This window comes from Carlito syrichta, unplaced genomic scaffold, assembly GCF_000164805.1.
Source record: "Carlito syrichta isolate Samal-C Ts95f unplaced genomic scaffold, Tarsius_syrichta-2.0.1 Scaffold312225, whole genome shotgun sequence".
Taxonomy (NCBI): domain Eukaryota; kingdom Metazoa; phylum Chordata; class Mammalia; order Primates; family Tarsiidae; genus Carlito; species Carlito syrichta.
Genome location: NW_007256321.1, coordinates 197,219 through 220,467, shown reverse-complemented (window position 1 = coordinate 220,467; position 23,249 = coordinate 197,219). Strand labels below are relative to the sequence as shown.

General features: G+C 39.2%; 2 protein-coding genes across 2 annotated transcripts in view; one reads left to right on the top strand and one right to left on the bottom strand.

The window, feature by feature from the left end:
* SRP14 (signal recognition particle 14) overlaps positions 1–1,439 on the top strand; it is a 3,564-nt gene extending 2,125 nt beyond the window's left edge. Inside the window, exons 4-5 of the mRNA XM_008069838.2 lie at positions 532–564; positions 1,038–1,439. Of these exons, the coding sequence (XP_008068029.1) occupies positions 532–564; positions 1,038–1,127 (123 nt within the window). The 3' untranslated portion in view covers positions 1,128–1,439. The remainder of the gene's footprint in view (positions 1–531; positions 565–1,037) is intronic.
* A 422-nt stretch (positions 1,440–1,861) lies between these two features.
* Positions 1,862–23,249, bottom strand: part of EIF2AK4 (eukaryotic translation initiation factor 2 alpha kinase 4) — a 122,335-nt gene continuing 100,947 nt past the window's right edge. The window contains exons 29-40 of the mRNA XM_021718487.1: positions 22,122–22,292; positions 21,547–21,681; positions 18,821–18,928; positions 17,827–17,955; positions 16,967–17,053; positions 11,124–11,236; positions 8,303–8,361; positions 7,329–7,426; positions 5,447–5,515; positions 4,875–4,919; positions 3,243–3,361; positions 1,862–2,090 (exon numbers count right to left, since the gene is read on the bottom strand). Coding sequence (XP_021574162.1) covers positions 2,033–2,090; positions 3,243–3,361; positions 4,875–4,919; positions 5,447–5,515; positions 7,329–7,426; positions 8,303–8,361; positions 11,124–11,236; positions 16,967–17,053; positions 17,827–17,955; positions 18,821–18,928; positions 21,547–21,681; positions 22,122–22,292 — 1,191 coding nt within the window. The 3' untranslated portion in view covers positions 1,862–2,032. The remainder of the gene's footprint in view (positions 2,091–3,242; positions 3,362–4,874; positions 4,920–5,446; positions 5,516–7,328; positions 7,427–8,302; positions 8,362–11,123; positions 11,237–16,966; positions 17,054–17,826; positions 17,956–18,820; positions 18,929–21,546; positions 21,682–22,121; positions 22,293–23,249) is intronic.

Sequence of the window (23,249 nt, the reverse complement as noted above, 5' to 3'; positions counted from 1 at the left end):
GCCTCAGCCTTCCAAGTAGCTGGAACTACAGGCATGCGCTACCACACCCGGCTAATTTCTGATTTATTGTAGAGATGAGGTCTCACCAAGTTGCCCGGGCGGATCTCGAACCCGCAGGCTCAGGCAATCCACTCACCTCGGCCTCCCAAAGTGCTGGGATTATAGGCTGAGCCACTGAGCCCGCCTGGAGAAGTCCTTTGACATCTCTTAGGACTCAGAGAGAAAACTCAGTGCCACCTGTGTAAGGAGTTTCAAGAAGTGGGAAACATAGCTTCTTTAGGAGCCCGCTTCCTCTGACATCTTGGTTTAATTCTCATGTGGAAAAAGGTGCAGAGCTACTTTGCTTGTTCTCTGGGCAGAGGAAAGTAGAGTAGAAAAATTGCAGTTAGTGTATTATGACCCCTAAAGTTGGGAAGAAGTATTATACAGAAAAGGGCGTTGTCTTCATGAGGCTTTGGAGATACCATCTGGGGTGAAGCAGAGGCCATCTATATGGATCATGGGGTGACCTCTTTTTCTGTTCTTTTCTAGGTGAGCTCCAAAGAAGTGAATAAGTTTCAGATGGTGAGTTTCTGGTGTTCCCTATGTCCCCCACCCCTTCTCAGGGCAAGTGTCAGCATCATCGTGAATGCTGGGTAAGATTGATGTCTGACTTCACTGCTCTCCCTGGTGATAAGTTTTACAAGTATCTTTCAAATAAAAGCAGCTGTGAATTTTAACACAATATTATCTTCCTACCCAATTTGTTAGCTAGATTTTGTGGTCTTAGGCTTCAGATATACTCTACCTGTAGTAGAGTTGAACAAGAAGTTGCCTGCAGTTTTCCCTTTAGAAAAAGTAAAACTTGCAGCTCTCTGTGTTGCAGAAGCTGCTATATAATATGACAGCGTTTCACACACCATTTTCCAGTACAAGTGTCACATGGTGCTATTTTTTTTTATCAGGCAGGCTTTCTAATTGTGGCTGCCCTAAAACTGTAATGGAAATATGGCAACTGCTCCACCAATTTGCACCTCTTCCTGCTTTGTGTTTTTCAGGCTTATTCAAACCTGCTGAGAGCTAATATGGATGGTCTGAAGAAGAGGGACAAAAAGAACAAGAATAAGAAGACCAAACCAGCACAGTGAAGGGCACCGCATTCCCTGGTTTCACCAACTAACCACTGAATTGCTATTTTTCCTTTGATTTTTCCTTTTGGCTACATAGCTAGGTTTCTGCTTCCCCCGCAGTAGCTGTTTTCATGTAAGATTTAGGGTCATTTTGAAGAGAAGAAAGGTTACAGTGTTTATAAGGTAGTTGGTGGTAAGAAGCCAGTTTATTTTATATCCGGCTCATTGGTTTGTGCTGCATGGTTGTATAGCCCTGGATTATAGATTAGAAGTTTCTGTAGTCATCCCTGTGAAGAACAATGTATCATTAAATATGACTGTTTATCAGCACTGACTGTCTCTTATTTATTCCTTTTCCTACCCCATGTTAGTAGTTTTGGCAATAACTACTAATACTGGAATGAAGTGATTAATGAATAGGTTTTAGCATTATCTTCCAGGTTACTGGAATTGAAACCTGACAGTTTTATGAAAGTCATGTCATCTCATGGATAGTCTTCCATCAGAGTTCTTTTAGCAAGTTTGAATTAGTTTTCATAGCCAAATGAGAGTTTGCTTAGCCACCTGAGAAATATTACCACATCATCAAGAATAAAGATTCCAAGGTAATCATGATTTTTGGTTTCCTTATGCCCTTTGGACATTTTCACGTGCTTAGTCATTATAGCCAAAGGAAGAAAAAGGCTGTTTCTAGTTTTCCATCTCCATAAAAACCTCTAGTGTTGACAGACTTGCAATTCAAAAGCAGCAGATATATGAAAGCATTTATTATATCCCAAAAAATATATACGGTACATGAAAAACCAACAAAGCTCAACTTTGTAGGACACCTTAGAATGTAAAGTTAATTTAAAGTTACAATGAATGTACAACATCTCATTTCAGTATAGTCCTCTGAACAATGCAATGATAGTTCTTTAGGGTTAAAATAGGATTCTGTAGTAGTCATCTCTGTAGCTATACAGAAATAGCACAGACACCCTGCAAAAGAAAGGAAAAGGTCAATTATAAGAACAGACTCAGTTTAATGAGTGAAGAACAAAGTTAATAACTTTTTAGAACACTGAAGTGTAGGAGCTTTGCTTAGTCAAAAACTAGATGGAAAGGGGGCTAGTCACTAAAAGATTATATAGGTTTTACAGAAGGTATTACTGGCAAGGGTCTGCAGTGTAAGGTTATACATTAAACACCTCCCCACAGGCTTACTCATTGCTTTTTAAGTGGATGACGGCATGAGTGGTTGGCATTTTGATATAAGAACATAAAGCAGTCAGTTTTCTCCCATGTAAACATACTTCTAAGGCCAGGTGCAGTGGCTCATACCTGTCATCCCAGCACTTTTGGAGGCTGAGGAGGGAGGAATGCTTGAGCCCAGGAGTTCAAGACCAGCCCAGGCAACACAGCAAGACCTCATCTCTACAAAAATAAAAAATAAAAAAAAACAAGTCAGGCATGGTGGTGCATGCTTGTAGTCTCAGCTATTTGGGAGGCTGAGGAGGGACTGTCTGAGCCTAGGAGGTAGAGACTGTGGTGACCTGTGATTGTGCCACTGTGCTCTATCCTGGGCAATAGACTGAGACCCTGTCTCAAAAAATTTAAAAAAATACACTTTCTTTTTGAGTAGGAGTCTCACTGTCACCCAGGCTGTCACCCACAGCCACCGCAGCCTCGACCTACTGGGCTCAGGTGATCTTTCCGCCTCAGCCTTCCAAGTAGCTAGAACTACAGGCATGCGCTACCATGCCTGGCTGATTTTTTAGTTATTGTAGAGACAAGGTCTCACCATGTTGCCCAGGCTGGTCTCGAACCTGCGGGTTCAGGCAATTCTCTCACCTTGGCCTCCCAAAGTGCTCGGGTTACAGGCTTGAACTACTACACCTGGCCAAAACATATATACTTCTAGAAGTATGTTTGGGTAAACAAAATCATACTTGGGATAGCTACTCCTAGGACCACTGTGTTTTGTTACTGACAAGATCATGATTCGCAGTCCAAGCAAAATATACTGGTTGCCAGTTGGAGTTCTAACAACAGCTTATCAGTCATCAAACCTCAACAGGAGAATCAAATAGTGTCACTCTGAAACCCCTCCTTGAATTTTAACAAAACTGCTATGCCTAAGTGATAACTTACTTTTTTTCTACTTTGATGTTATAGATTTCATCACAGACTAATTTGAGGTATCTTTGTTTTGGCAGGCGTGACAGCAGCTGCTTCACAGTTGTGTTAAATGCCTGTTCGTCAGCATCCCACTAGGAAAAAACAGATAAGACTTTACAGGGCACTAAAGTTTACAAACTGCTTTCTTCTGGGTCACTAATGAAACTCCAGTGCCATTCCCTCTTTGAGTATGCCAGGAGAGTCAAGTTATAGGGAGACTGTAGAAGTGGTTAGGAGACCACTGGGATTCATTTGGAACATCAATTTTCTTTAAAACAAGACTACCTAGTTGGAGCCTGATTAACAATGCCCCAGGCCTGGTGTGCTGATGTGACTCTAGACCAGTTATTTCTGCCTACTGTTTACTTTTTATAAAATGGACACATCATCTCCAATGTGTATCCATTTGACAGAATCATAAATCAGTGACCTGGCAGTGTAATGGCATGTGCTTATTTGTAAGAGAGCAACAGAAAATGAAATATTAGTTTAGGGCAAAGTTCATTTTTAATCTAATCTGTGACTAAATACTCTGGATAGACAAAGTATTCTTTGATATGACATGTAGAAAAATCATCTATAGCTGTGACTATAGCTAATTATTCTTAATAGCAAAGGAAATTATTTGAATTTTTATAAGTTCTTATTTAGATTGATGATAGAGGCATGTACCTGTTTTAAAAAAAACATAAAAAAGGATCTACTTAATTTTTACAGAAGGATTTTCTGTATAGTTCTAATGTACAAAATGAGCTTCCCTAGCTGGAATGAAGGTTTAAGTGACAGCATAGTACAGTGGTTAAGAACACAGATTCTGCTAGTCTGCTGAGGTTCAAATTTGGCTCTGCTACTTACTAGCTGGGTGACCTTGGGTAAGATATTTAATCTCTCTGCTTCTGTGCTCTGTAAAATGGTCCCATTTATCTGTAAAATGGGCATGGCAACAGTACATACCTCTTGGAGTTATGATTAAATGTGTTAACTATTTGTAAAATGCTTATAATAAGGGCTTCTATAATCCCTGACGTGTAGTAAAAGCACAATGTTTTTAAAAATAAAGATATGTGTTTCTGAAATTTTAACAAGTCACTAGAAAAGTATGAGTCCCTCAACATAGGATTTAGAAAAACATATGCCACATAAAAGGAACAATGTTAGCCGGGCGTGGTGGCTCAGCCTGTAATCCCAGGACTTTGAGAGGCTGAGGTGAGAGGATTGCCTGAGCCCAGGGGTTCAAGACCAGCCTGGGCACCTTGGTGAGACCTTGCCTCTACAATAAATCACAAAAACTAGCCGGGTGTAGTGGCATGCACGTGTAGTTCCAGTTACTTGGAAGGCTGAGGTGGAAGGATCGCTTAAGCCCAGCAGGTCGAGGCTGCAGTGGCTGTGAGCGTGCCACTGCACTCCAGCCTGGGCAACAAGAGTGAGACTCCGACTCAAAAAAAAAAAAAAAAAAAAAGGGACAATGTTACTAAATTCCTGGAGCTACCAGAAAAATATTCTCACTAAGAAAATTTAATGCCATTTTCAATATTCCTTTGGCAAACTAACAGCAAAGATTTGGGATCTTACAGGCTGCAGTGCAGAAAAGTTCATATTACTTACCTCTAGTGATAAAAATTGTAAGATTGTTTCCTTGGGTAGATCCACCTGTTAATACACAGAAATGTACATCATCTCTCAGGGAACTCTAAGCAGCAGATATTGACTTGTGACTATGGTGTCACTTGGGATGGAGTAATATGAATAGGGTTGGTAGAGTCTGGGATGCTATGGTGCTATAACGCCGACTTAATGAACTGTGCAATTATAAGATCTTGGTACTGGTAAACTAACAAGCAGTAGAAACTGTACTCCTCATCCCCTTAAAGGTTTGACATGGTGACACATACTCTGTGTAGGCTGAGGAAGGCAAGATAAAGGCCTGAAACATGTAGAAAAAGGATGATTTTGGTTTTCATGTCCCCCCTCTGTATTTCAGAGGAAGAAAGAGGAAAAAAACAAAAGCCTTCAATTCTCCTTCCAGTTCTTTACAGGTCCAGATTGCATCTGGTTCACATCAGTGACAACAAGACCTACTTCCAAATACACTGAACGAAAAAGCCCTGAACTCCAAGACAACTACTTTGACAGTATGAACAGAAGCCATGTTCAAAATGGTAAAGAAAGAGACTTACAGCCAAAATTTCTATTTCACTGCTTTTCTGATGTAAATTGGCAAGGGAGGTCTGAAGTCGGGTTTGTACCTAGTAAGAAGAAAATGGAATTCAGAACATGCTAAACCAAGCCATCTTTCTTGCCATCTTACTTCTTATTCCAGGAAACAATTACAAGGTGACAAACCAAAGCCTAGAAAGGATTACCAGGCTGGATGTGGTGAGTCACGCCTATAATCCCAGCACTTAGGCGGAGGTGAGAGGATTACCTGAGCTCAGGGGTTCGAGACCAACCTGAGCAATGTGGCAACACCTTATCTCTATAATAAATTAAAACATCAGTTGGGTGTAATGACACATGCCTGTGGTTCCAGCTACTTGGAAGGCTGAGGCGGAAGGATCGCCTGAGCCCAGCAGTTCGAGGCTGTGGTGGCCATGAGCATGCCACTGTACTCCAGCCTGGGTGACAGAGACTCTGACTCAAAAAAAAAAAAGAAAAAAGAAAAGGAAAAAAAAAGGATTACCAAATAATGTGTCTAAAGATTTTGCTATAAATCCATCCCAGAAAGAGGGGTGTCTAGTCATTATGATCTCAGGGGAAATGAGATTTTTATAACCTATTTTGATCATTTGTTTAATAATTCTTGTCACTTATTTCTTTATAATTTTGAAATGAGGCCAGGCACAGTGACTCACGCCTGTAATCTCAGCACTGTAGAAGGCTGAGGATTGCTTGAGGCCAGGAGTTCGTGACCAGCTTGGGAAACATAGTCTTTACAAAAAAATTAATTTTTAAATGATACCCAATAAAGACTTGGTGCAATAAAATAGTGCATATGGAAGCAGAGAGATTTTAGCTAAATTTGGGAAAAGGGGAATGTGACAGTAGTGAGAACATGAAACTGAAATACGGTAGGTGATGAGGAAGTAGCAAGGTGGGAATCCTGAGAAACAGCAGGAGGGCTTACACATACAAAGTACCTGATCTTTCATATTTCGGTCAAATTGCATTTCTTTCTTTTTTTTTTTTTTTTGGAGTTGGAGTCTCTGTTGCCCAGGTTGGAGTGCAGTGGCATGATTACTGCCACCACAGCCTTGACCTGCTAGGCTCAGAGGATCCTTCCGCCTCAACTTTCCAAGAATCTGGGACTACAGGTGTGCGCCACCAGCCTGGCTACTTTTCTGAGTAGAGATGAGGTCTTGCTATATTACCCAGTTAAGTCTTGAATTCCTGAGCTCAGACAATCCTCTTGCCTCAACCTCCCGAAGTGCTAGGATTGCAGGCATGCGCCACCATGCCTCGCCCAGTCTAATGATATTTCTAAATAAAGACTGCACTCTCCACACCCTTTCCCACATGTCTACAGCATACTCTAACACTCTTCAATATATTTACCTCAGCGTTCTATTATTTTCTTCTATTGTTCTCTAACTATATAATACCTATGTTTCTAAGGTTATAAACTCTTGGAGGACTATGCTAATATCTGTTTTATTTTACATTGCCCTTAGCATACTATCAGGCATACAGCAGATGCCAAAACCATGTATGGAATGAGAGACCTGCCTTCATTCTTGTGATCAGTATTTTCTACTTTGTTATTTAGAGCAAAAACAAACCCTGACTGCCATTAGAGCCAGACTAGAAAGTTTTTGTTTAGATGTAATCATTCTGACAACAGCTGCTTCTAGATGCCCACAGAGCACACGGACGCCTCTCTGGAATAGATGGGGCCATATCCTGGCACCAGAGAGATGCTTTGTGTTGATAAAATTTACCAAATTAGGGAAAGTGGGAAGAAAGACATCTCCAAGAAATTCCATGTTTCTTACTTTCCTCTCCTATTTTATTTCTCTTTTGTGGCTCATGTTAGAAAGCCAAAGAAACCTGGTCCTAGTGTACCTGAGTTTCATACCGCCTCCTAGTGCTGGCTGACAGCTTCTCCGGGGCTATAACACTCACAATGGGAACAACTGTTGCTCCGTGGATTTCAAACAAACCTGAGACAAAGAGAGTTGCAGAATTTATGGCCTTATCTGATCCCACTTCTATAACATACTACAGAGAGACGGCAGAGTTTATTAAGCAGACATCCTGTCATGACTCTAAGAGTTAGATCATGTCTGGGCCTTGTTTTCTATCTCTGCAATCCCCTGCACATGACCAGGAAATGAGCCCAGAACTCCAGCACCCAGTGGTGTTGACGCTTCTCAGGTGGGTGACAAAGGTGTGAGGAGGCAATATGAGTCACCAAAACCTCATGAACCCAAGAAAATAAAGCTTAATAGCTCCCAAACTCTAATATGTCTTTAAATTCCTCAAAGTGTTTGAAATCTGATGGTGACACAAAGTCAGTGCTAATAGAAGTGAACGGGAAAGATGTCATTCTGTTAAAAGTCAAATACGTTCTCATGGACTTAATGGGAACACTTCTTTTTCAGTAAGGTTCATAGAGGGATGAAACTAAAGGTATAACTATCACCACTGTTCCCTCTTGGCTTTCACGAAATAAAATGAACAGTGTCTTTCTCCAAGGGATTTAAAAATACTTTTTTTCTATCCTCCGTTTGAGAAAAATTTCCAAGAAAATTACCCACGCTTCATCTATACAATAAACTGAATAAAAGAAAGATTAAATCACTTGTAAAATAAGAGACAGAGATATACCAGAAGAGTCAATTAAATTCCATTCATTTTATCATTTTCTAGGATGTGGGTTTCAAAGCATAGGGATGAATTCCATATGGTACAATTTATTGTATATGTGTTACTTTAAAAATATATTTCCAATGTCACAAGCAGTTAGCCACAGTCATAAAGTGATTAGAGCAAACATACAAGCATTATTATGTTCACATTATAATTAGTAATTATACCTGAGGCATTAGAACATGACCCCTTCAGATTTTGTACTGCAAGATTATCGGAAGCTTCTCTAAAAACAAGCAAACAAAAATAATCAGAATATTGTCAATAAGGTAAAAGCAACACAAATAACTTACAGTGAGCTACACATATAGTGAGCCACTTTTTAAATTAAATATAAAAACATATTTCTTTTGGTTATTAGTGGGGAAAAACAACTCACAACAAAAAAATTTCACTTAGTTATGTTTTTGGTCAAGAGCAAGTACAAAATTATAAAGGATAAGACATAAGTTGACAAATACCTAAAGAAAACATTTTGATTTATTCAGCTGGGTTTGAAATTCTGTCTCCACACAAGAAGCTGATTTCAATGAAATATAATGGGTGTTCTTTCCAACCCCCTCAGAATACAGGGAAACATTAGCAACAGCATGCTTCTCCTTAATTATGGCCGCAACCTTGGCGACCACCCACAGAACATTTGGCAAATAAGGATATTCTTTCAAAAGCTGTGAATAGATGTTCTTTCAAATGCTGTGAATTAATTTATAGCCTTTGAGAGAGACAACAGCACTCTATCTTGGGAAAATAGGGAAATAATCATTCACATGGAGAAAAGACTTTGAACCCTTTCTGCTAAAACTAAATCCCATCTAGCCTTTTGGGTGTCTTGATAATGTTCCCCTGCACTCACTATTATTTAGTTGGCTATTTCTTGTTTTCTCTTCTAAACCTCTGTCTTTGATTTGGATTTGTAATTCTAATACTGGTGACTTCAAGAACACTATATTCCCTCAGAAAAGCCTAATGGTGAGTTTATTAGAGCTAGGTGGGAAGAGATAGGAGCCTGGGAGGAAAAAGAAAGTGAGAAGGTTTATTTTCTATAAACCAGGATTTCTCAGTCTTGGCACTACTGATATTTTGGGTCAGATAATTTTTTGTTAGTAGGGGTCAGTCCTGTACACTACAAGATGTGTTAGCAGCATCCCTGGCCTCTACTAAATGCTAGTAGCACTCCCCAGTTGTGACAACCAAAAATGTCTCCAAGCATTGCCAGATATCCCCTGGGGAGCAAAATCACTGTTGGCTGAGAATCACTGATGTAAGCCAAGAAATTTGAGAGTGCTGTATTTTCTAATTATGAACACATATATAGGAGTTGCAGATATATAGAAAGGTTTAATGAAGAAAGGTAAGATTCCTTGTAATCCCACTATCAGAAAGAACTACAATGAAAAAATTTGGTACATTCCTCTAGACATTTTTCTATGTGAAGACTGTATATTTTGGTTAAAACAAAATGGGATCACATTTACATTCTACTTGTGGACCTCTGCCATGTTAATAAACTCAGCTTTATTAGAATCATCACTTTAAAAGACTGCACAATCTTTCACTGAGTTGTCATAATTCAAACAGTCTTCTACCAATTCTAGGGACCCTTGGAGATCACTTTCAAGGGGTTTGCAAGGTCAAAACTATTTTCATAATACACCTAAAATGTTAATTGTCCTTTTCACTCTCATTCTCTTACTAATATGCAATGGAGTTTTCTAGAGACTTCTTGATGTGTAACATCACAACAGATTGAATATAGAAGCAGATATGAGAATTATTTCTTCTGTTAAAGCATTAACATAAATTATAAAAACGTAAAAAATGCACTAAAGAGAGAAAAAAGAGACAAATTAACAGATATGTCAAACAACACTACTTTTCTTACTACGTTAATTTTGTTTTAGAAAATATAGTTGTTTTCAGTTGGGTGCAGTGGCTACACCTGTAATGCCAGCACTGTGGGAGGTGGAGGCGAGAGGATTGCCTGAGTCCAGGGGTTCAAGACCAGCCTGGGCAGCTTGGCAAGACCTTGTCTCTACAATAAATCAAAAAACAAAAATTAGCCAGGTGTGGTGGCATGTGCCTGTGTTTCGAGCTGCTTGGAAGGCTGAGGCAGAAGGGTCACATGAGCCCAGCAGGTCGATGCTGGGGTGGCCATGAGCATATCACTGCACTCCAGCCTGGGTGACAGAGTAAGACTCCTACTCAAAAAAAAAAAAAGAAGAAGATACAGTTGTTTTCTAATTAAAAAACATGTAATGTTAACATGTAAGGTTAACATGTAATGCAGTTATTGTTATTTTAAAATGAACAAATATTTTAAAAATGTTTAAATTTCAATTTCTAACATAGAATATACTGATAGCTATAACCCACATAAACAAAAGTTATGTGGGGTCCTCAAATAATTTTTAAGGATTTAAATGGGTTCTGAGACTTTAAAAAAGTTTGAGAACTGCTATTACAAATGACGCTTTGATAGACATCTTTGGGATAATTTTTATTATAAATTCTTGAAAGTAGAATTGCTGGGTCAATTTTAAAAAATTTTTAGTTTTAAGGCTTTTAACTCACTTTGCTAAATTCCTATCCAGATGGCTGATACTCCCATGAGTATATGAGATCTTTTCCCAGAACATATTTTATTTTTCAAAGTACGCAGACAGAATACTATTGAAATTCACTGATTAACAGACTGAATAAGATAATGGCAGATAGATTTTGGCTCCTTAGGGCTTTCAGAATGATAAAATATTCTTGGAAGTGTTACAGGGAACAAATGTTGAAAGTAAGATATGATTAGTCGTATACAAAGGGGTTATATAATTAAACTGCTGATTGAGTTATTCAGAAGCAATGGAATGGTTCATTAAAAGTAATCCTGACCTATCTTTATTTCCAAAAGGATCAAATTGACTTTTAAAATAAATTTATCTAGGTTCCATATAGGTAATCACAGTCAGTTTTCTAGGCTTTTGTTTACTAAGTTACCTGATATTCTTGTCATCACTGACTTTAGTCCTCAGTTTCTGTACAACATGGTCCACAAGATCAGACTCCAACACACGCTTCTCTGTTTGCCTTTCCTTCTCGAAAGACTTAACCTTCAAAAGAATGAAGAAGATTCATCATTTGGAAGTTTCTGAAGCAGAAGGTGGGCTCATAGTACCATAATAAGACTACTCAATCAATAGTTTAGGCCAGTGGTTCTTAACCAAGGGAAATTTTGCTCTCCAGGGGACATTTGGCAATGTGTAGAGATGTTTTTGGAGGTCACAACTGTGGAGAATGAAACTGGTAGTATCTAGTGGGTAGAGGCCAGAGATGCTGCTAAACAATGTGCAGGGGTAGCACCCTCCAACAAATAATTATCTGGCCCAAAATGTGAAAAGCACTGCTGTTGAGAAGCCCTGATCTGGACTAGTTTATTGCAGATAGAATTTTTAAAAAGGGGCCAAGAGGAACCAGCTCCCATTTCGTTTGATTCATTCACATATTCTTCCCCTTTAAACATCCTCTGGTCAGCCACCCAAGTATCTTAGGTCTCAGCATTACCTAAAACTTCTCCCTCTCCTTTATAAACCCACATCCCATCATCCTGCTTTTCCTGCACTTCCTCTCTCATCTTCATTCCCATGGCCAGCACCTGAGCTTGCCTGGGCTTGTCTGATATTCTTCACACCGCTATCCCATCATCCATTTTTCCTCACTCTATACTGTGCTACACATCCCTGCAGATTAATTTTTTATCAAATATAACTCAGTTGTCCTCTTCTGTCCAAAACATTTGGGGGTTCTCCATTAGCTGCTAAATAAAGTCTAAATTTCTTGGTTAGCATTTAGGCTTTCTGTGATCTAGCTACAACCATTCTCACCTGTTGAAGTGTTTTTTATAATCCTTCTGTTTCACCCCAAATAAACTATTCAGGGTAGTACCAGAATGGTTCTCTGCTGGCCTCTATCTTTGAGACAACTACTAAAAGAACTCCTAATGTCTTTGTCATTCCCTTTGCTTAAGGCCCCTTCAGCACATGTTTATATCCTACCCATCCTTGGGACCAGCATAAATCGCACCACTGCCCTGAAGACTTCCCCTTGTTGTCTCTGATGTAATCTCCAAGGCTGAGGAATCCTTAGGGAACTTTATCTGTAGGATTCTAATGGCATTTAGTATTTCCTAGCTCATGACCATGCACAAATGATCTTATGTTCCCTACCAGATGACAGGATCCTTGAAACCAAATACAGCATATAAACAATGGTTTTCAGACACTGGACAACAAGCAGTCAGGCCTGTGGCTTAAATGTCTCTGTATCCTTTATGTCCCTAAATTCAATCCTTCACATTGTAAATACTTAAAATACATTTGCTGAACGGATAAATGAAGTGATGTGTTGCCTTTCAAATTGGACAATGATGCTACTGACCCACCATTAACAGAAGCAAAAGCAAGATTCAAAAGAGCTTGACAGGCTGGAATGATGTACTGAAAAGGTCACATTGAACAAGATCAATACAAAGTTCTGTAATTAAAGCCTTCCTTATAAAGGTCAGCCAGACATGGTGTTAACTATGGAAAAGCCAATGGATTTTAGATGATGGTAAGTTCAGTAGGAGACAAAAGAGCCACTTGGTTACTAAGAGTTAGTTCATTCATAGGCTGTAATAGAAGTATGGTGTCTGGATTGTAGATGGTCGAACTAGAAGGGTCAAGGATTTGGAAACCATGTTATCTGGAATGGCTTAAGTAACTAGACTGTTAAACCAGAAAAGAAGACACTTACAGTGACATTAGCTGTCCCCTAACATTTATTTCAAAGAAGGAGGAAAAATTAGACTTGTTATCTTGACTATTCTAGAGTGCAGAACAAGGACCAATGAGTGTAAATTTTGGGAAGCAAATTCTGATACAAGTTTTTAAAATTTGCTAATAATTATAGCAGTGTATTACACCACTGGAAATATCCAGCAAGGCTAGATGGTCATCTTTTGGCAATATTGCAGAGCAATCACTGCTCTGGGAGAGGTTTGACTCATGGGATTTCTGTTCATTTATGAATTTGTGACTAACAAGCAGACCAATAGTGGGGACTTCCAAATCTGCCCACAAAGAATTAGCTGCTCTGAGAATTATCCTCCTGCCTTAAACAACTAGAAAACCAAATAAAACATAAACAGTGGTTTTCAGACACTGGAAAACAAGCAGTAGAAGACTATTATTCCTGATGGAAGGGAAACAGAGTGAGGCCAGCGAGTGTTCTAGTATACTGTATTGAGGAAGACTCCGGGCTTCCATGCAGGGAAGGGGAACCAAAATAGGAAGGGGGAGCTCAGGAGTCTTGCTGAGTTTAGGAGATAGACTGGAGTTCAGGTAGGGCAGGATGGCTACAGATTATGGGGCAGAGGACTGAAGAGGAGAGAACTACACATTCACAGAGAAATAAAGACTTCTGACGCTATGCATAGGAGTCCACTCACAACTTTGGCTGAGTACTGATCTGTGCGTGGGTGAGAGGAAACTATCTGAGGCTTGGGAAACAACCACTAGAAATGAGAAGACATAATGATTTCTGGAACTCACAGTGCAGAACAGTTGAAAAGGTCTTATGATACAAAGGACTTTAGGCAGACTCTTTCAAAGGTATTGCCCTAGTAGTGTGGCTAAATTAGCCCTAGACTGCAGGCTGCGCTAGACCTGCCCTATCAAGCTTAAAATCAAGTCTGGGAAGGATCAAGCAGAATGCAAATATCTTACCTACATCTCAGCATAAAACCTAACATAAGAAAATTCAGCACCCAACAATGTAAAATGCATAATGTCTGACAAACAATAAAAAGTTACTGGGCATGCAAAGTGATAGGAAAATACGACTCAAAACCAGGAGAAATATCAATAGATAGACATAGACACAGACACAGACATGTCAGAGATGACAGAATCAGTAGACAAGTACCTTAAAACAACCACTATAACTCTTTTAAAGGATGTGAGAGAAACAATAACCATGGTGAAGTAAGAAATGGAAGACATAAAAAGACACAAATGTAACTTGTACAGATAAAAAAACATAGTATCTGAAATATAAAATGCACTGTATGGGATTAATAGCAGATTAGATATTGCAGAAGAAAAGAACAGCAAACTATCCAGAATAAAGCAGAGAAGAAAAAAAACAACAAAAACCAATAAACAGAACCTCTGTGAGCTGTGGGGCTGTAACAAATGATTAGCATACTGTAATCAGAGTCACAGAAGGAAAAATGAAAGGCCTAAAAATGGATGAAGAAGTAAATTCTGAAAATTTTCCAAATTTGATAAAAACTATAAACCTACAGTTTAAAGACATTCCATGAATACCAAGTATTAGGAATATAAGAATACTACACTGAAGCCAGGTGTGGTGGTGCACACTTGTAGCTCTAGCTACACAGAAGCTTGAGGCAGAAGGACCACTTGAGCCCCAGTTTCAGGCTGCAGAGACCTATAATCACACCACTGCACTCCAGCCTGGGATTCAGAATGAGACTCTATCTTTAAAAAGAAAATAAAAAAGAACTACACTGAGGCAGATTATAAACAAATTGTAGAAAACCAGTGATAAACATAAAAAGATCCATTACACACAGAGGATCAAAACAGACTTTGACAGAAATCATACCAGAAGACAAAACAAAAACAAAAACAAAAACATCCTCAGTGTGCAAAAAGAAAAACAAATGTCAATCTTGAATTCTATACCTAGCAAAAATATTTTTCAAAAATCAAGGTGAAATGAATACTTTTTCAGATCAATAACAGCTGAGAGATAATTCATTACCAGCAAGTCTGCACAATAGGAATATTAAAGTGAAGTCCTTTGGGCAGAAGGAAAATGATAATCAGAATGAAACCAACACAAAGGAATAAATTGTACCAGAAATGGTAACAATGTGGGTAAGTATAACAGACACTTTCCTCATCATTTTAAAAAACCTTTTAAAGAGATAATTGACTAGTTAAAAAAGAAGTATTAATCATGTATTATGGGGTTTATAAAACACAAAAAGTATTTTGCAACAATAGCACAAAGGATGAGGGCAAGAAATGGAAGTATTCTGTCATTAAGGCTCTTATGCTATATGTGAAGGAGTACAACATTTTGTGAAAGTAGAATGCAAAGATGAGTCTTGAGAAGCCCCTAAAAAAATTCCACCAAGAACAGTTATAGTCAATACACCAATAGTAAAGATACAAATGGAATAATTTAAAAAATACACAATCCAAAAGAAGGCATCAAAGAGAAAAAATGGAAAACAAACAAAAAAACAATGAAACAAATGGAAAATAAATAGAAGAACGGCACTTAAAAAAATAGAATGTAAAAAGAATTTTTAACTTACAGGTCATACAAAAACAAGTACCTTAAAACAACCACTATAACTCTTTTAAAGGATGTTAGAGAAACAATAGCCATGGTGAAGAAAGAAATGGAAAAACAGGCTATAGGTTGAATTTGGCCCAGCCTGTAGTGTGTCAATTGCTGATCTAAAGTTTTACTTAAAAAAAGAGAAAAAGAAGAAACTAAATCTAATATAAGCAGAAGAAAGACAACAGTAAAGAGAGGTATAGAGATCAATACAACAGAAAACATATGAACAACAAAAAAAGGGGAAAAATCAATGACACCAAAAACTGGTTCTCTGAAAAGACAAATAGAAGTCATCAACCTCTAGCCAGACTGATTAGGAAAAAAAACAGGGAAGATGAAAATTAACCAGTATTAGGATTGAAAGAGGGAACATCATTACAGATCCTAGAGGTAGTGAAAAAATAACAAGGGAATACTTGAAAACTTAGATGAAATGGAAAAATTCTGGGTGAGATACACTAGATACAAAAGCTTACTCTAGAAGAAAGAGGAAGTCAGAATAGCTCTACATCTAGGCCCATATGGCTTTACTGATGAATTCTACCAAATATCTGAGGTTGGAATTCCAATACCAATTGTACACAAAATCTTGCCCAACCCATTTTGTGGTCAACATTGATCCATATATCAAAACCAGACAAAGATATAAGAGAAAAATAGCTGAAAAAATGATATCAGCCGGGCTCGGTGGCTCAGCCTGTAATCTCGCACTTTGGGAGGCTGAGATGAGTGGATTGCCTGAACCGGCAGGTTCGAGACCTGCCTGGGCAACTTGGCGAGACCTCATCTCTACAATAAATAAAAAATTAGCCGGGCATGGTAGTGCGCGCCTGTAGTTCCAGCTACTTGGAAGGCTGAGGTGGAAGGATCACTGGAGCCCAACAGGTCGAGGCTGCGGTGGCCAGGAGCGGCCACTGCACTCCAGTCTGGGCGACAGAGTGAGACTCCAAGTCAAAAAAGAAAAAGAAAAAATGATATCTTCCCTTTAAAAATAAATGGTTATGAGGTGGTATATTTATGAGTATTTTTTTGTTAAATACAATACAGTAAAATTGGTTAGGAAGCAGCGTAGGATATGCCAGTCAGTAGGTTTCAGCTCTACTTATTCTTCTTTTCTTAGATGGAAAAAAAGAACAAGAGGAGAAAAGTTCGAAACAAAACAAAACAACAAAAAAACCCCACACTATAGTCATAGTTTTTTGTTTTTTTTTTAAAGCTCTAAGGAAGGTGCTCAGATGGATTTTCTCTTCCTTATTTTGGACACTTTCTTCAGTAAGAAGTCCACAAACTCAAAGTGAGAATAGAAGTAATGGATTTCCACTCATACAAGGCCAAGGTCTCAGTGAGAAGGTGTGTGTTCCATAGGTAATATTCAGTTTGGGAAATCTCATTGCTGAACTGTGAAATATTTCCTAAGTCTTTACCTTGACATGGTTTCCTTCTTTATCGGAGACAAGAGCCACGTAGGTGATTTCATGATGTCTGCAGTACTCTTGTAATTCCTCTTGGGACTGAAACAAATAAACACAGTATATAAAATAAACACAGAACACCTGGAGCAGCTTCAAGTAATTAAGGAGAATGGAAATACTGTTTTCAATCAGATTCTCAAAGTGAATTACTAAACATGCTGATGTCAGAGGTTATAAATATTAAGAAAAAGCATAGAATTCAAAGAAGGAACAAGGCCTCTTTTGCCTTCCTTACTTTCACGATTGTTCTAAGAGGTCAGGAGCAGTCAATCAACAGTAAGAGGTTTTCAAAAGATTCAAGTCTTAATGAAAGATGCTAAAAATTACACAAAATCACACACACACACACACACACAGTGAAAAATTCTTTGAGGGCAAAAGAAACAAGAAATAGTGGAAGGTGAAAAGCAGAATTGAAGCTGAAAGCAAATCAGCATCAGAGTAGAGAAGATGGCCAACACACCACTATGATGACGGAGGAAGAGGCCATGAGCCAAGGAATGCAGGAGGCCTCTGGGAGCTGGAAAAGGCAAGGATAGATTCTCTTCTAGAGCTTCCAGAAGGAACCATCTCTGCTGATACTTGATTTTAACCCAGTGAAACTGCTTTTGGACTTCTGACTTCCATAAACATGTATTGTTTTAAGCCACTAAGCTTATGATGATTTGTTGCTGTAGTAATCAAAACTAACAGAGGACACAACACAACTCAGAGATTAACAGAGCCTAACAGAGCCTAGAGGTGCAGAGGATATCTGTCACAGAAGCCACTGTTATCTGCACTTCACTCACAGGTGCTTTTTCTCCCATTACCTGTGACCAGTCGTACATGATTTCTGCTGTGATTCCTGCTGTCCAGAGTTTCTGGGTTAGGTTGATGGCCCTGGACATGGACATCTGGCCAACACTTACAACCAGGAGGTCACAAGAGCTTATTGTAACCTAGGTTAGAAACAGAGTAGTTATACTTAGAGGAGCAAGACTGCAGGTGTGGAAGCAGGACCAGCCTCTGGAAAGAGGCAGCACTCATGGGAAGACAGGCATTCTTGAAACCTTGAACAGCAACATAGTATGTAGAAATCTCTGCTTCAAAATGGAATCATAAAAAAAAAAGACACAAACTCTTATTAGTCTTTTAAAATAGAAATTATTTTTTAACAACCCTTAGCCATCAGGAAAATATTCTTTTCCCCTGGGAAAATTAATCTTGCCTGAAACACAAGGGGAAAAACAGCCATTTCTAGCCAGGTGCAGTGGCTCATGCCTGTAATCCAGTACTGTGAGAGGCAGAGGCGAGAGGAATACCTGAGCTCAGGGATTCAAGACAAGCCTGGGCAATTTGGCAAGACCTGTCTCTACAATAAATCAAAAACTAGCCAGGTGTGGTGGCGCATGCCTGTAGCTCTACTTGGAAGACTGAGGCAGAGGGATCGCCTGAGCCCAGCAGGTCAAGGCTGTGGTAGCCATGAGTGTGCCACTGCACTCCAGCATGGGCGACAGAGTGAGATTCTGACTCAAGAAAAAAAAAGCCATTTATATGGTGCATTACAGATAAGCAAAGTAAGGCTAGGAAATGATGAATGAATGGTCTAAGAGGTCATTCAGCTACAGAATAGAGGATAAGGACTGAAATACAGGGATTGACGCCAAGTCATAGGCTTGTCTACCATATTCAAGATAAGTTCCCAATCTCTCAGTCTACAGCTGCCATGTCTAGGGCTCCAAGTAAATGACTGCAAAGGGCAAATTCTACTTTTAGAAATGAAAGACATTTCAATGCACGCTGGAAAGCAAAGCCAGAACTCACAGGTTCCTCCATGTTGAGAACAGCAGCTGATATCTTGTCTATAGCTATGCTGACTCCAATGGCGGTGGGAACTGGCCCCAGAGCCTGTGGTCCTCTAAACTGGGGAATCTGTGGAGAGACACAAATAATTCTGGCTATGAAACAGGGAAGAAACTATGTTTAGGGGGAAAGCAATGAAGAAATCATGAGCATTCTGTCACCAATTTATCATTCAAGGGTTCAACAAAAAGAAGTGTGTATGTACGTGTGTGCAAGCACACATGCAAATTAAACAAAATTTTAAAATGTTGCATTTAGGTCTGTTATTATGTGGTTAGTGAGCATTTGAAGTATGGCTAAACTGAACTAACATGTGCTGTACATGTAAAATACATACTGGTTGCAAAGACTTAAAGTGAAAAAACAATGAAAAACTGCTCACTAATAATATTTAGAAGCTTGAGTACATGTTGAAATAGAATTTTGGATACACTCGGTTAAATAAAATATACTATTAAACTTAATCCCATCTGTCTCTTTTTATTTACTTAATATATCCAAACAATTTAAAATTACGTATGTAAGTTCTGGATAAAGATAGAATAGGAGCATATACTTCCCCATACTCCTCCTGCTAAGTACAGCTAAAAACCCTGAACATTATATATAAAACAAACATAAGAAGACTCTGACGGTTGAGAGAAGGCAGACTAGCAAGGGACTCAAGGGTCTGAGAAGTGACACCTGGTAAGTTCCCGGGGTTTGTGTTTTGCCTCATATCCTGGATTAGGTGTGGAGAAATTGACAACCCAGAAATGCCAAAAGGAACAAACACAAAAGCCCCAAGAAAAATCTGCTCTCTCTAACCAAAAGACCAAGAGAGGGGCAACCCAGCAAGACAGAGAGGGGCAATCCAGCAAAACAAGACTTGTAGACAATAACCACGCTGCTCCAGCCAAAAGTCATGGAAAATAAGCACAGGTCCATCCCCACACCAAAAGGAAAGTCTAAGTGGGGAGCCCAGGCATTCACCCCCTCCCAAATGTAGAAAACACCCTCCACCAAGCCCCAGCAGGGTGGTCTCAGACAAGGGCAAGTGGAGAGCCAGGATTTTTACATCTGCTTGGGGGAATGCCCACGAACACCCTCCCTCAACAGTGCCAATGGAGGCCAGATCCCCAGGATCCTGGACTTCCATCCTCTTCTAAGCAGTAACAAAGCATCCCTTCCCACTAAGGCCAAGGGGAATGTTGTGCCAGAGAGGGTTGAGTGGAATTTTTGCCACTGTTCAGCAGAAACAAGGCCTACTGCTAGTCTCTCAATTCCCCCACCACGGTATCAGTGGAGGCCTGCGGGAAGCAGTAACAAGGCACCTCTCCCACCCTGGGAGTGTTGAAGGAGGACATGAGAGGGGTCTGCAGTTTCACCCCCCACCTGACAGCAACAAGGTGGCACCCCTGCCCATATGGGTGTAGTATCAGAGGAGGCCTGCTAAAACAAGATCTAGATAAGCTCCAGAATCTCATAACTTAATACTCAAAATGTCCAGGAAGTGACTGAAAATCACACAGCATACCAAGAACCAAGGAGATCTTAAATTTTATGAGAAAGACAATCAACAGATGTTGGAATTGTCTGAGAAGGATTTTAAAGCAACCACCATAAAATGCCTCAACAAGCATTATGAACAGACTTGAAACAAATTTAAAATAATGAAGTATCAGCAACAAAGTAAAAGATTAAAAAACAGCAGAATGGAGATGACAGAGGAAAGAATTAGCAAAACTGAAATAAAACAACAGGAACTACTCAATCTGAATAACACAGAGAAAATAGACTATAAAGCAAAATGTCTCAAAACCTCAGAGACATTTGTGTCTTTGGGGTCACATAAGGAGACGAAAAAGAAAGTGAGAATGAAAAAAAATTTCAGAGCAACAATGCCTGACAAATCCCTCAAACTGACAAAAGACATAAGCTAAACAAAACTCAAACAGGACAAACTCAAACAAATTCATGCCAAGTTACACCATGGTTTAATTTGAAACTAAAGACAAAGAAAAAAAATCTTGAAAGCATCACGTGAAAAATAACTTCCATACAGGGAAAAAGTAATTCAAGTAACAGTAGATTTCTCATCAGAAACCAGAAGTTTGGGGTAAATACAACAGACTTTCTTCTCCTACTGACTTTTCTAAATTACATTAATCAAAGAAAAAGTTTAACTCTGTTTGGTGTGGATCTCAATGTATGCAGAGGAAATACTTAGGACAATTATTTTATATAAATGGGACATGGGGTAAAGAGATATACAGGGAGGTAAGATTTCTACACTTCATCTTAACTAATAAAATGTTGATACTTTAGATCTTTGCAGAGATGAAACAGTACTGTATCTTGATTGTGGTGCTTACAGGAATCTACAAATGATAAAATGGCACTGAACTATGCCTATACATTGCACCAATGTCACTCTTCTGGTCTTAATATTCTGCCATAGTTACGCAAGGCATAATCATTAAAGGATACAGGATAAAGGACATATGAGACCTCTTGGTTGTTGTTTAAAAAATTATAAATGTTGCTCACATTACATTTCTATTCCTAGATGAAAGAAAGAGGTATTCAATTAAATTATCGGTTTAATTTTTTTGTGTTGATTTGAAAAACTTCAAAATAATTTCTTGAGGAAGAACTAAAACTAAGTCAGGACAAAGAACAAAAAAAAAAAAAGGGTAAGCCCTCACCAGCAGGTCATATCTGCCACCAGCTGCAAGGATTTCAGGTACAGCCCTCTGCCTTCGTCTGATGAATGCCACAAACTGGAAGATGATTCCGTTGTGCTGCTGTACCTTGTAAACCAAACCCAAATTGATCAAGACCTGTAAAGTGAAATGCCACACAAAGGTATCAAGAGTTTGAATTTTAGAATGTGAAATGCAATGCTGAAGACGCTGCTTCACATAAGCAGCATCAGGACAATCTATTTAGCATAAACAAAATATTCAGTAAGATCTGGCACAAATCTTTTAATCTGTTTAATTATAGCCTGACAAACAAGAGAACCCTGCTCTCTTCAAGAAGGACCACCTCTCTAAGGCTAACACAATAAGAATTGCTGCATAATTGGAATAGTGACGCATACAAAGAAATCCTGATTTAAGCCAAAATTATCACTAGATATCAAATGCTCCAAAATGTAGGAAGCAGAGTTTTACTGGAAGAATAAAACACTGACTAGCATTACTGACATGAAGCCCATCTCCCCCTTGTGCTATTATTGTTACACATCTGCACCGTTGGTATCAAACAGTTGCCAAACCTGTAACTTGATGCCAAGCTTCTTCAACAGTCCAACAACCTCCTCTAGGTCTTTTAAGCCATACTTCACCAACTGGGCAACACCTGTTTTCTGTTTTGTTAGTGAATTTATTGTTGGCATTAGATCTTGCAAATCTCCCTTCTGCTCAATAAACTTGTACAGTCGACACAGCTGGAAAGCAAAGGTGCACCGTTTAGCTGCAATCCACGGCAGGAAAAGATGCCCTCTGCATTGTGCTTCGTACATTCGGGGGACACGGCAGAGACTATGCATGGAGGATTTTGTGGGGAGGTAAAATTAGCCCTTACCACAATCCTGACTAAGAATTATCTATCCTTTTTCAACAACTCTAAAGCACCTCACCCTCGGTGTTTTAGATACGCACCCATGGTCAACTTTTACTCACAGTTAATGCTGACTCTAGCAAAGCAGACAGGGGCAAAAGCGGAGCCTCCACTACACATTTCAGGTCAGTACTGTTCCTCTTTACCTTTCTCATTCTCATGAATTCCCATTATTGCAGGCACACAAATAAGGGGTCAGGAAGGCAAAGGCTGACTTGTTCTAATACTCTAAGAATTAGCCTGAAATTCCCTCCCTTCCCTTTGCTTGAATAATTCCTATTTGTCCTTGAAATGGTGTCTCCTGCAGGCAGCCTCCAGTTCCTTCCTTCCCTCTGCTTCAGACTGGGACCCCAGATCCCAGAGGGAGAGAGGATGAGTGGGGCACCCTTATTGTCTGCTCCAGAAGAGGGCAGTGGCTAGAGATGACCTATCTTACAATCTCTGACATCCAACAGAAGGAAGAGGAAATAACCATAATCAAAAAGCCAGAAAGAAAATGCCCAGAAGCTAAGGTAGAAATTATTAAGAAACAAAATGATAGCTATTTTAAGGCTGTAGTTGAGTAGAACCTGGTTCATCTGTAAACTGGCAAGTGAAAACTAAGGGCTGAATGAAGGCACAGCTCGATATAGCTCAACATTATAGTTAATCATAAATTACAAACATTTTTTAAAAATTCAGAGAGTGGTTAAAATATCCTATAATCGGTTTACTATATTTTTTATATTTTTTATTTTTTGAGTTGGAGTCTCACTCCGTCGCCCAGACTGGAGTGCAGTGGCCA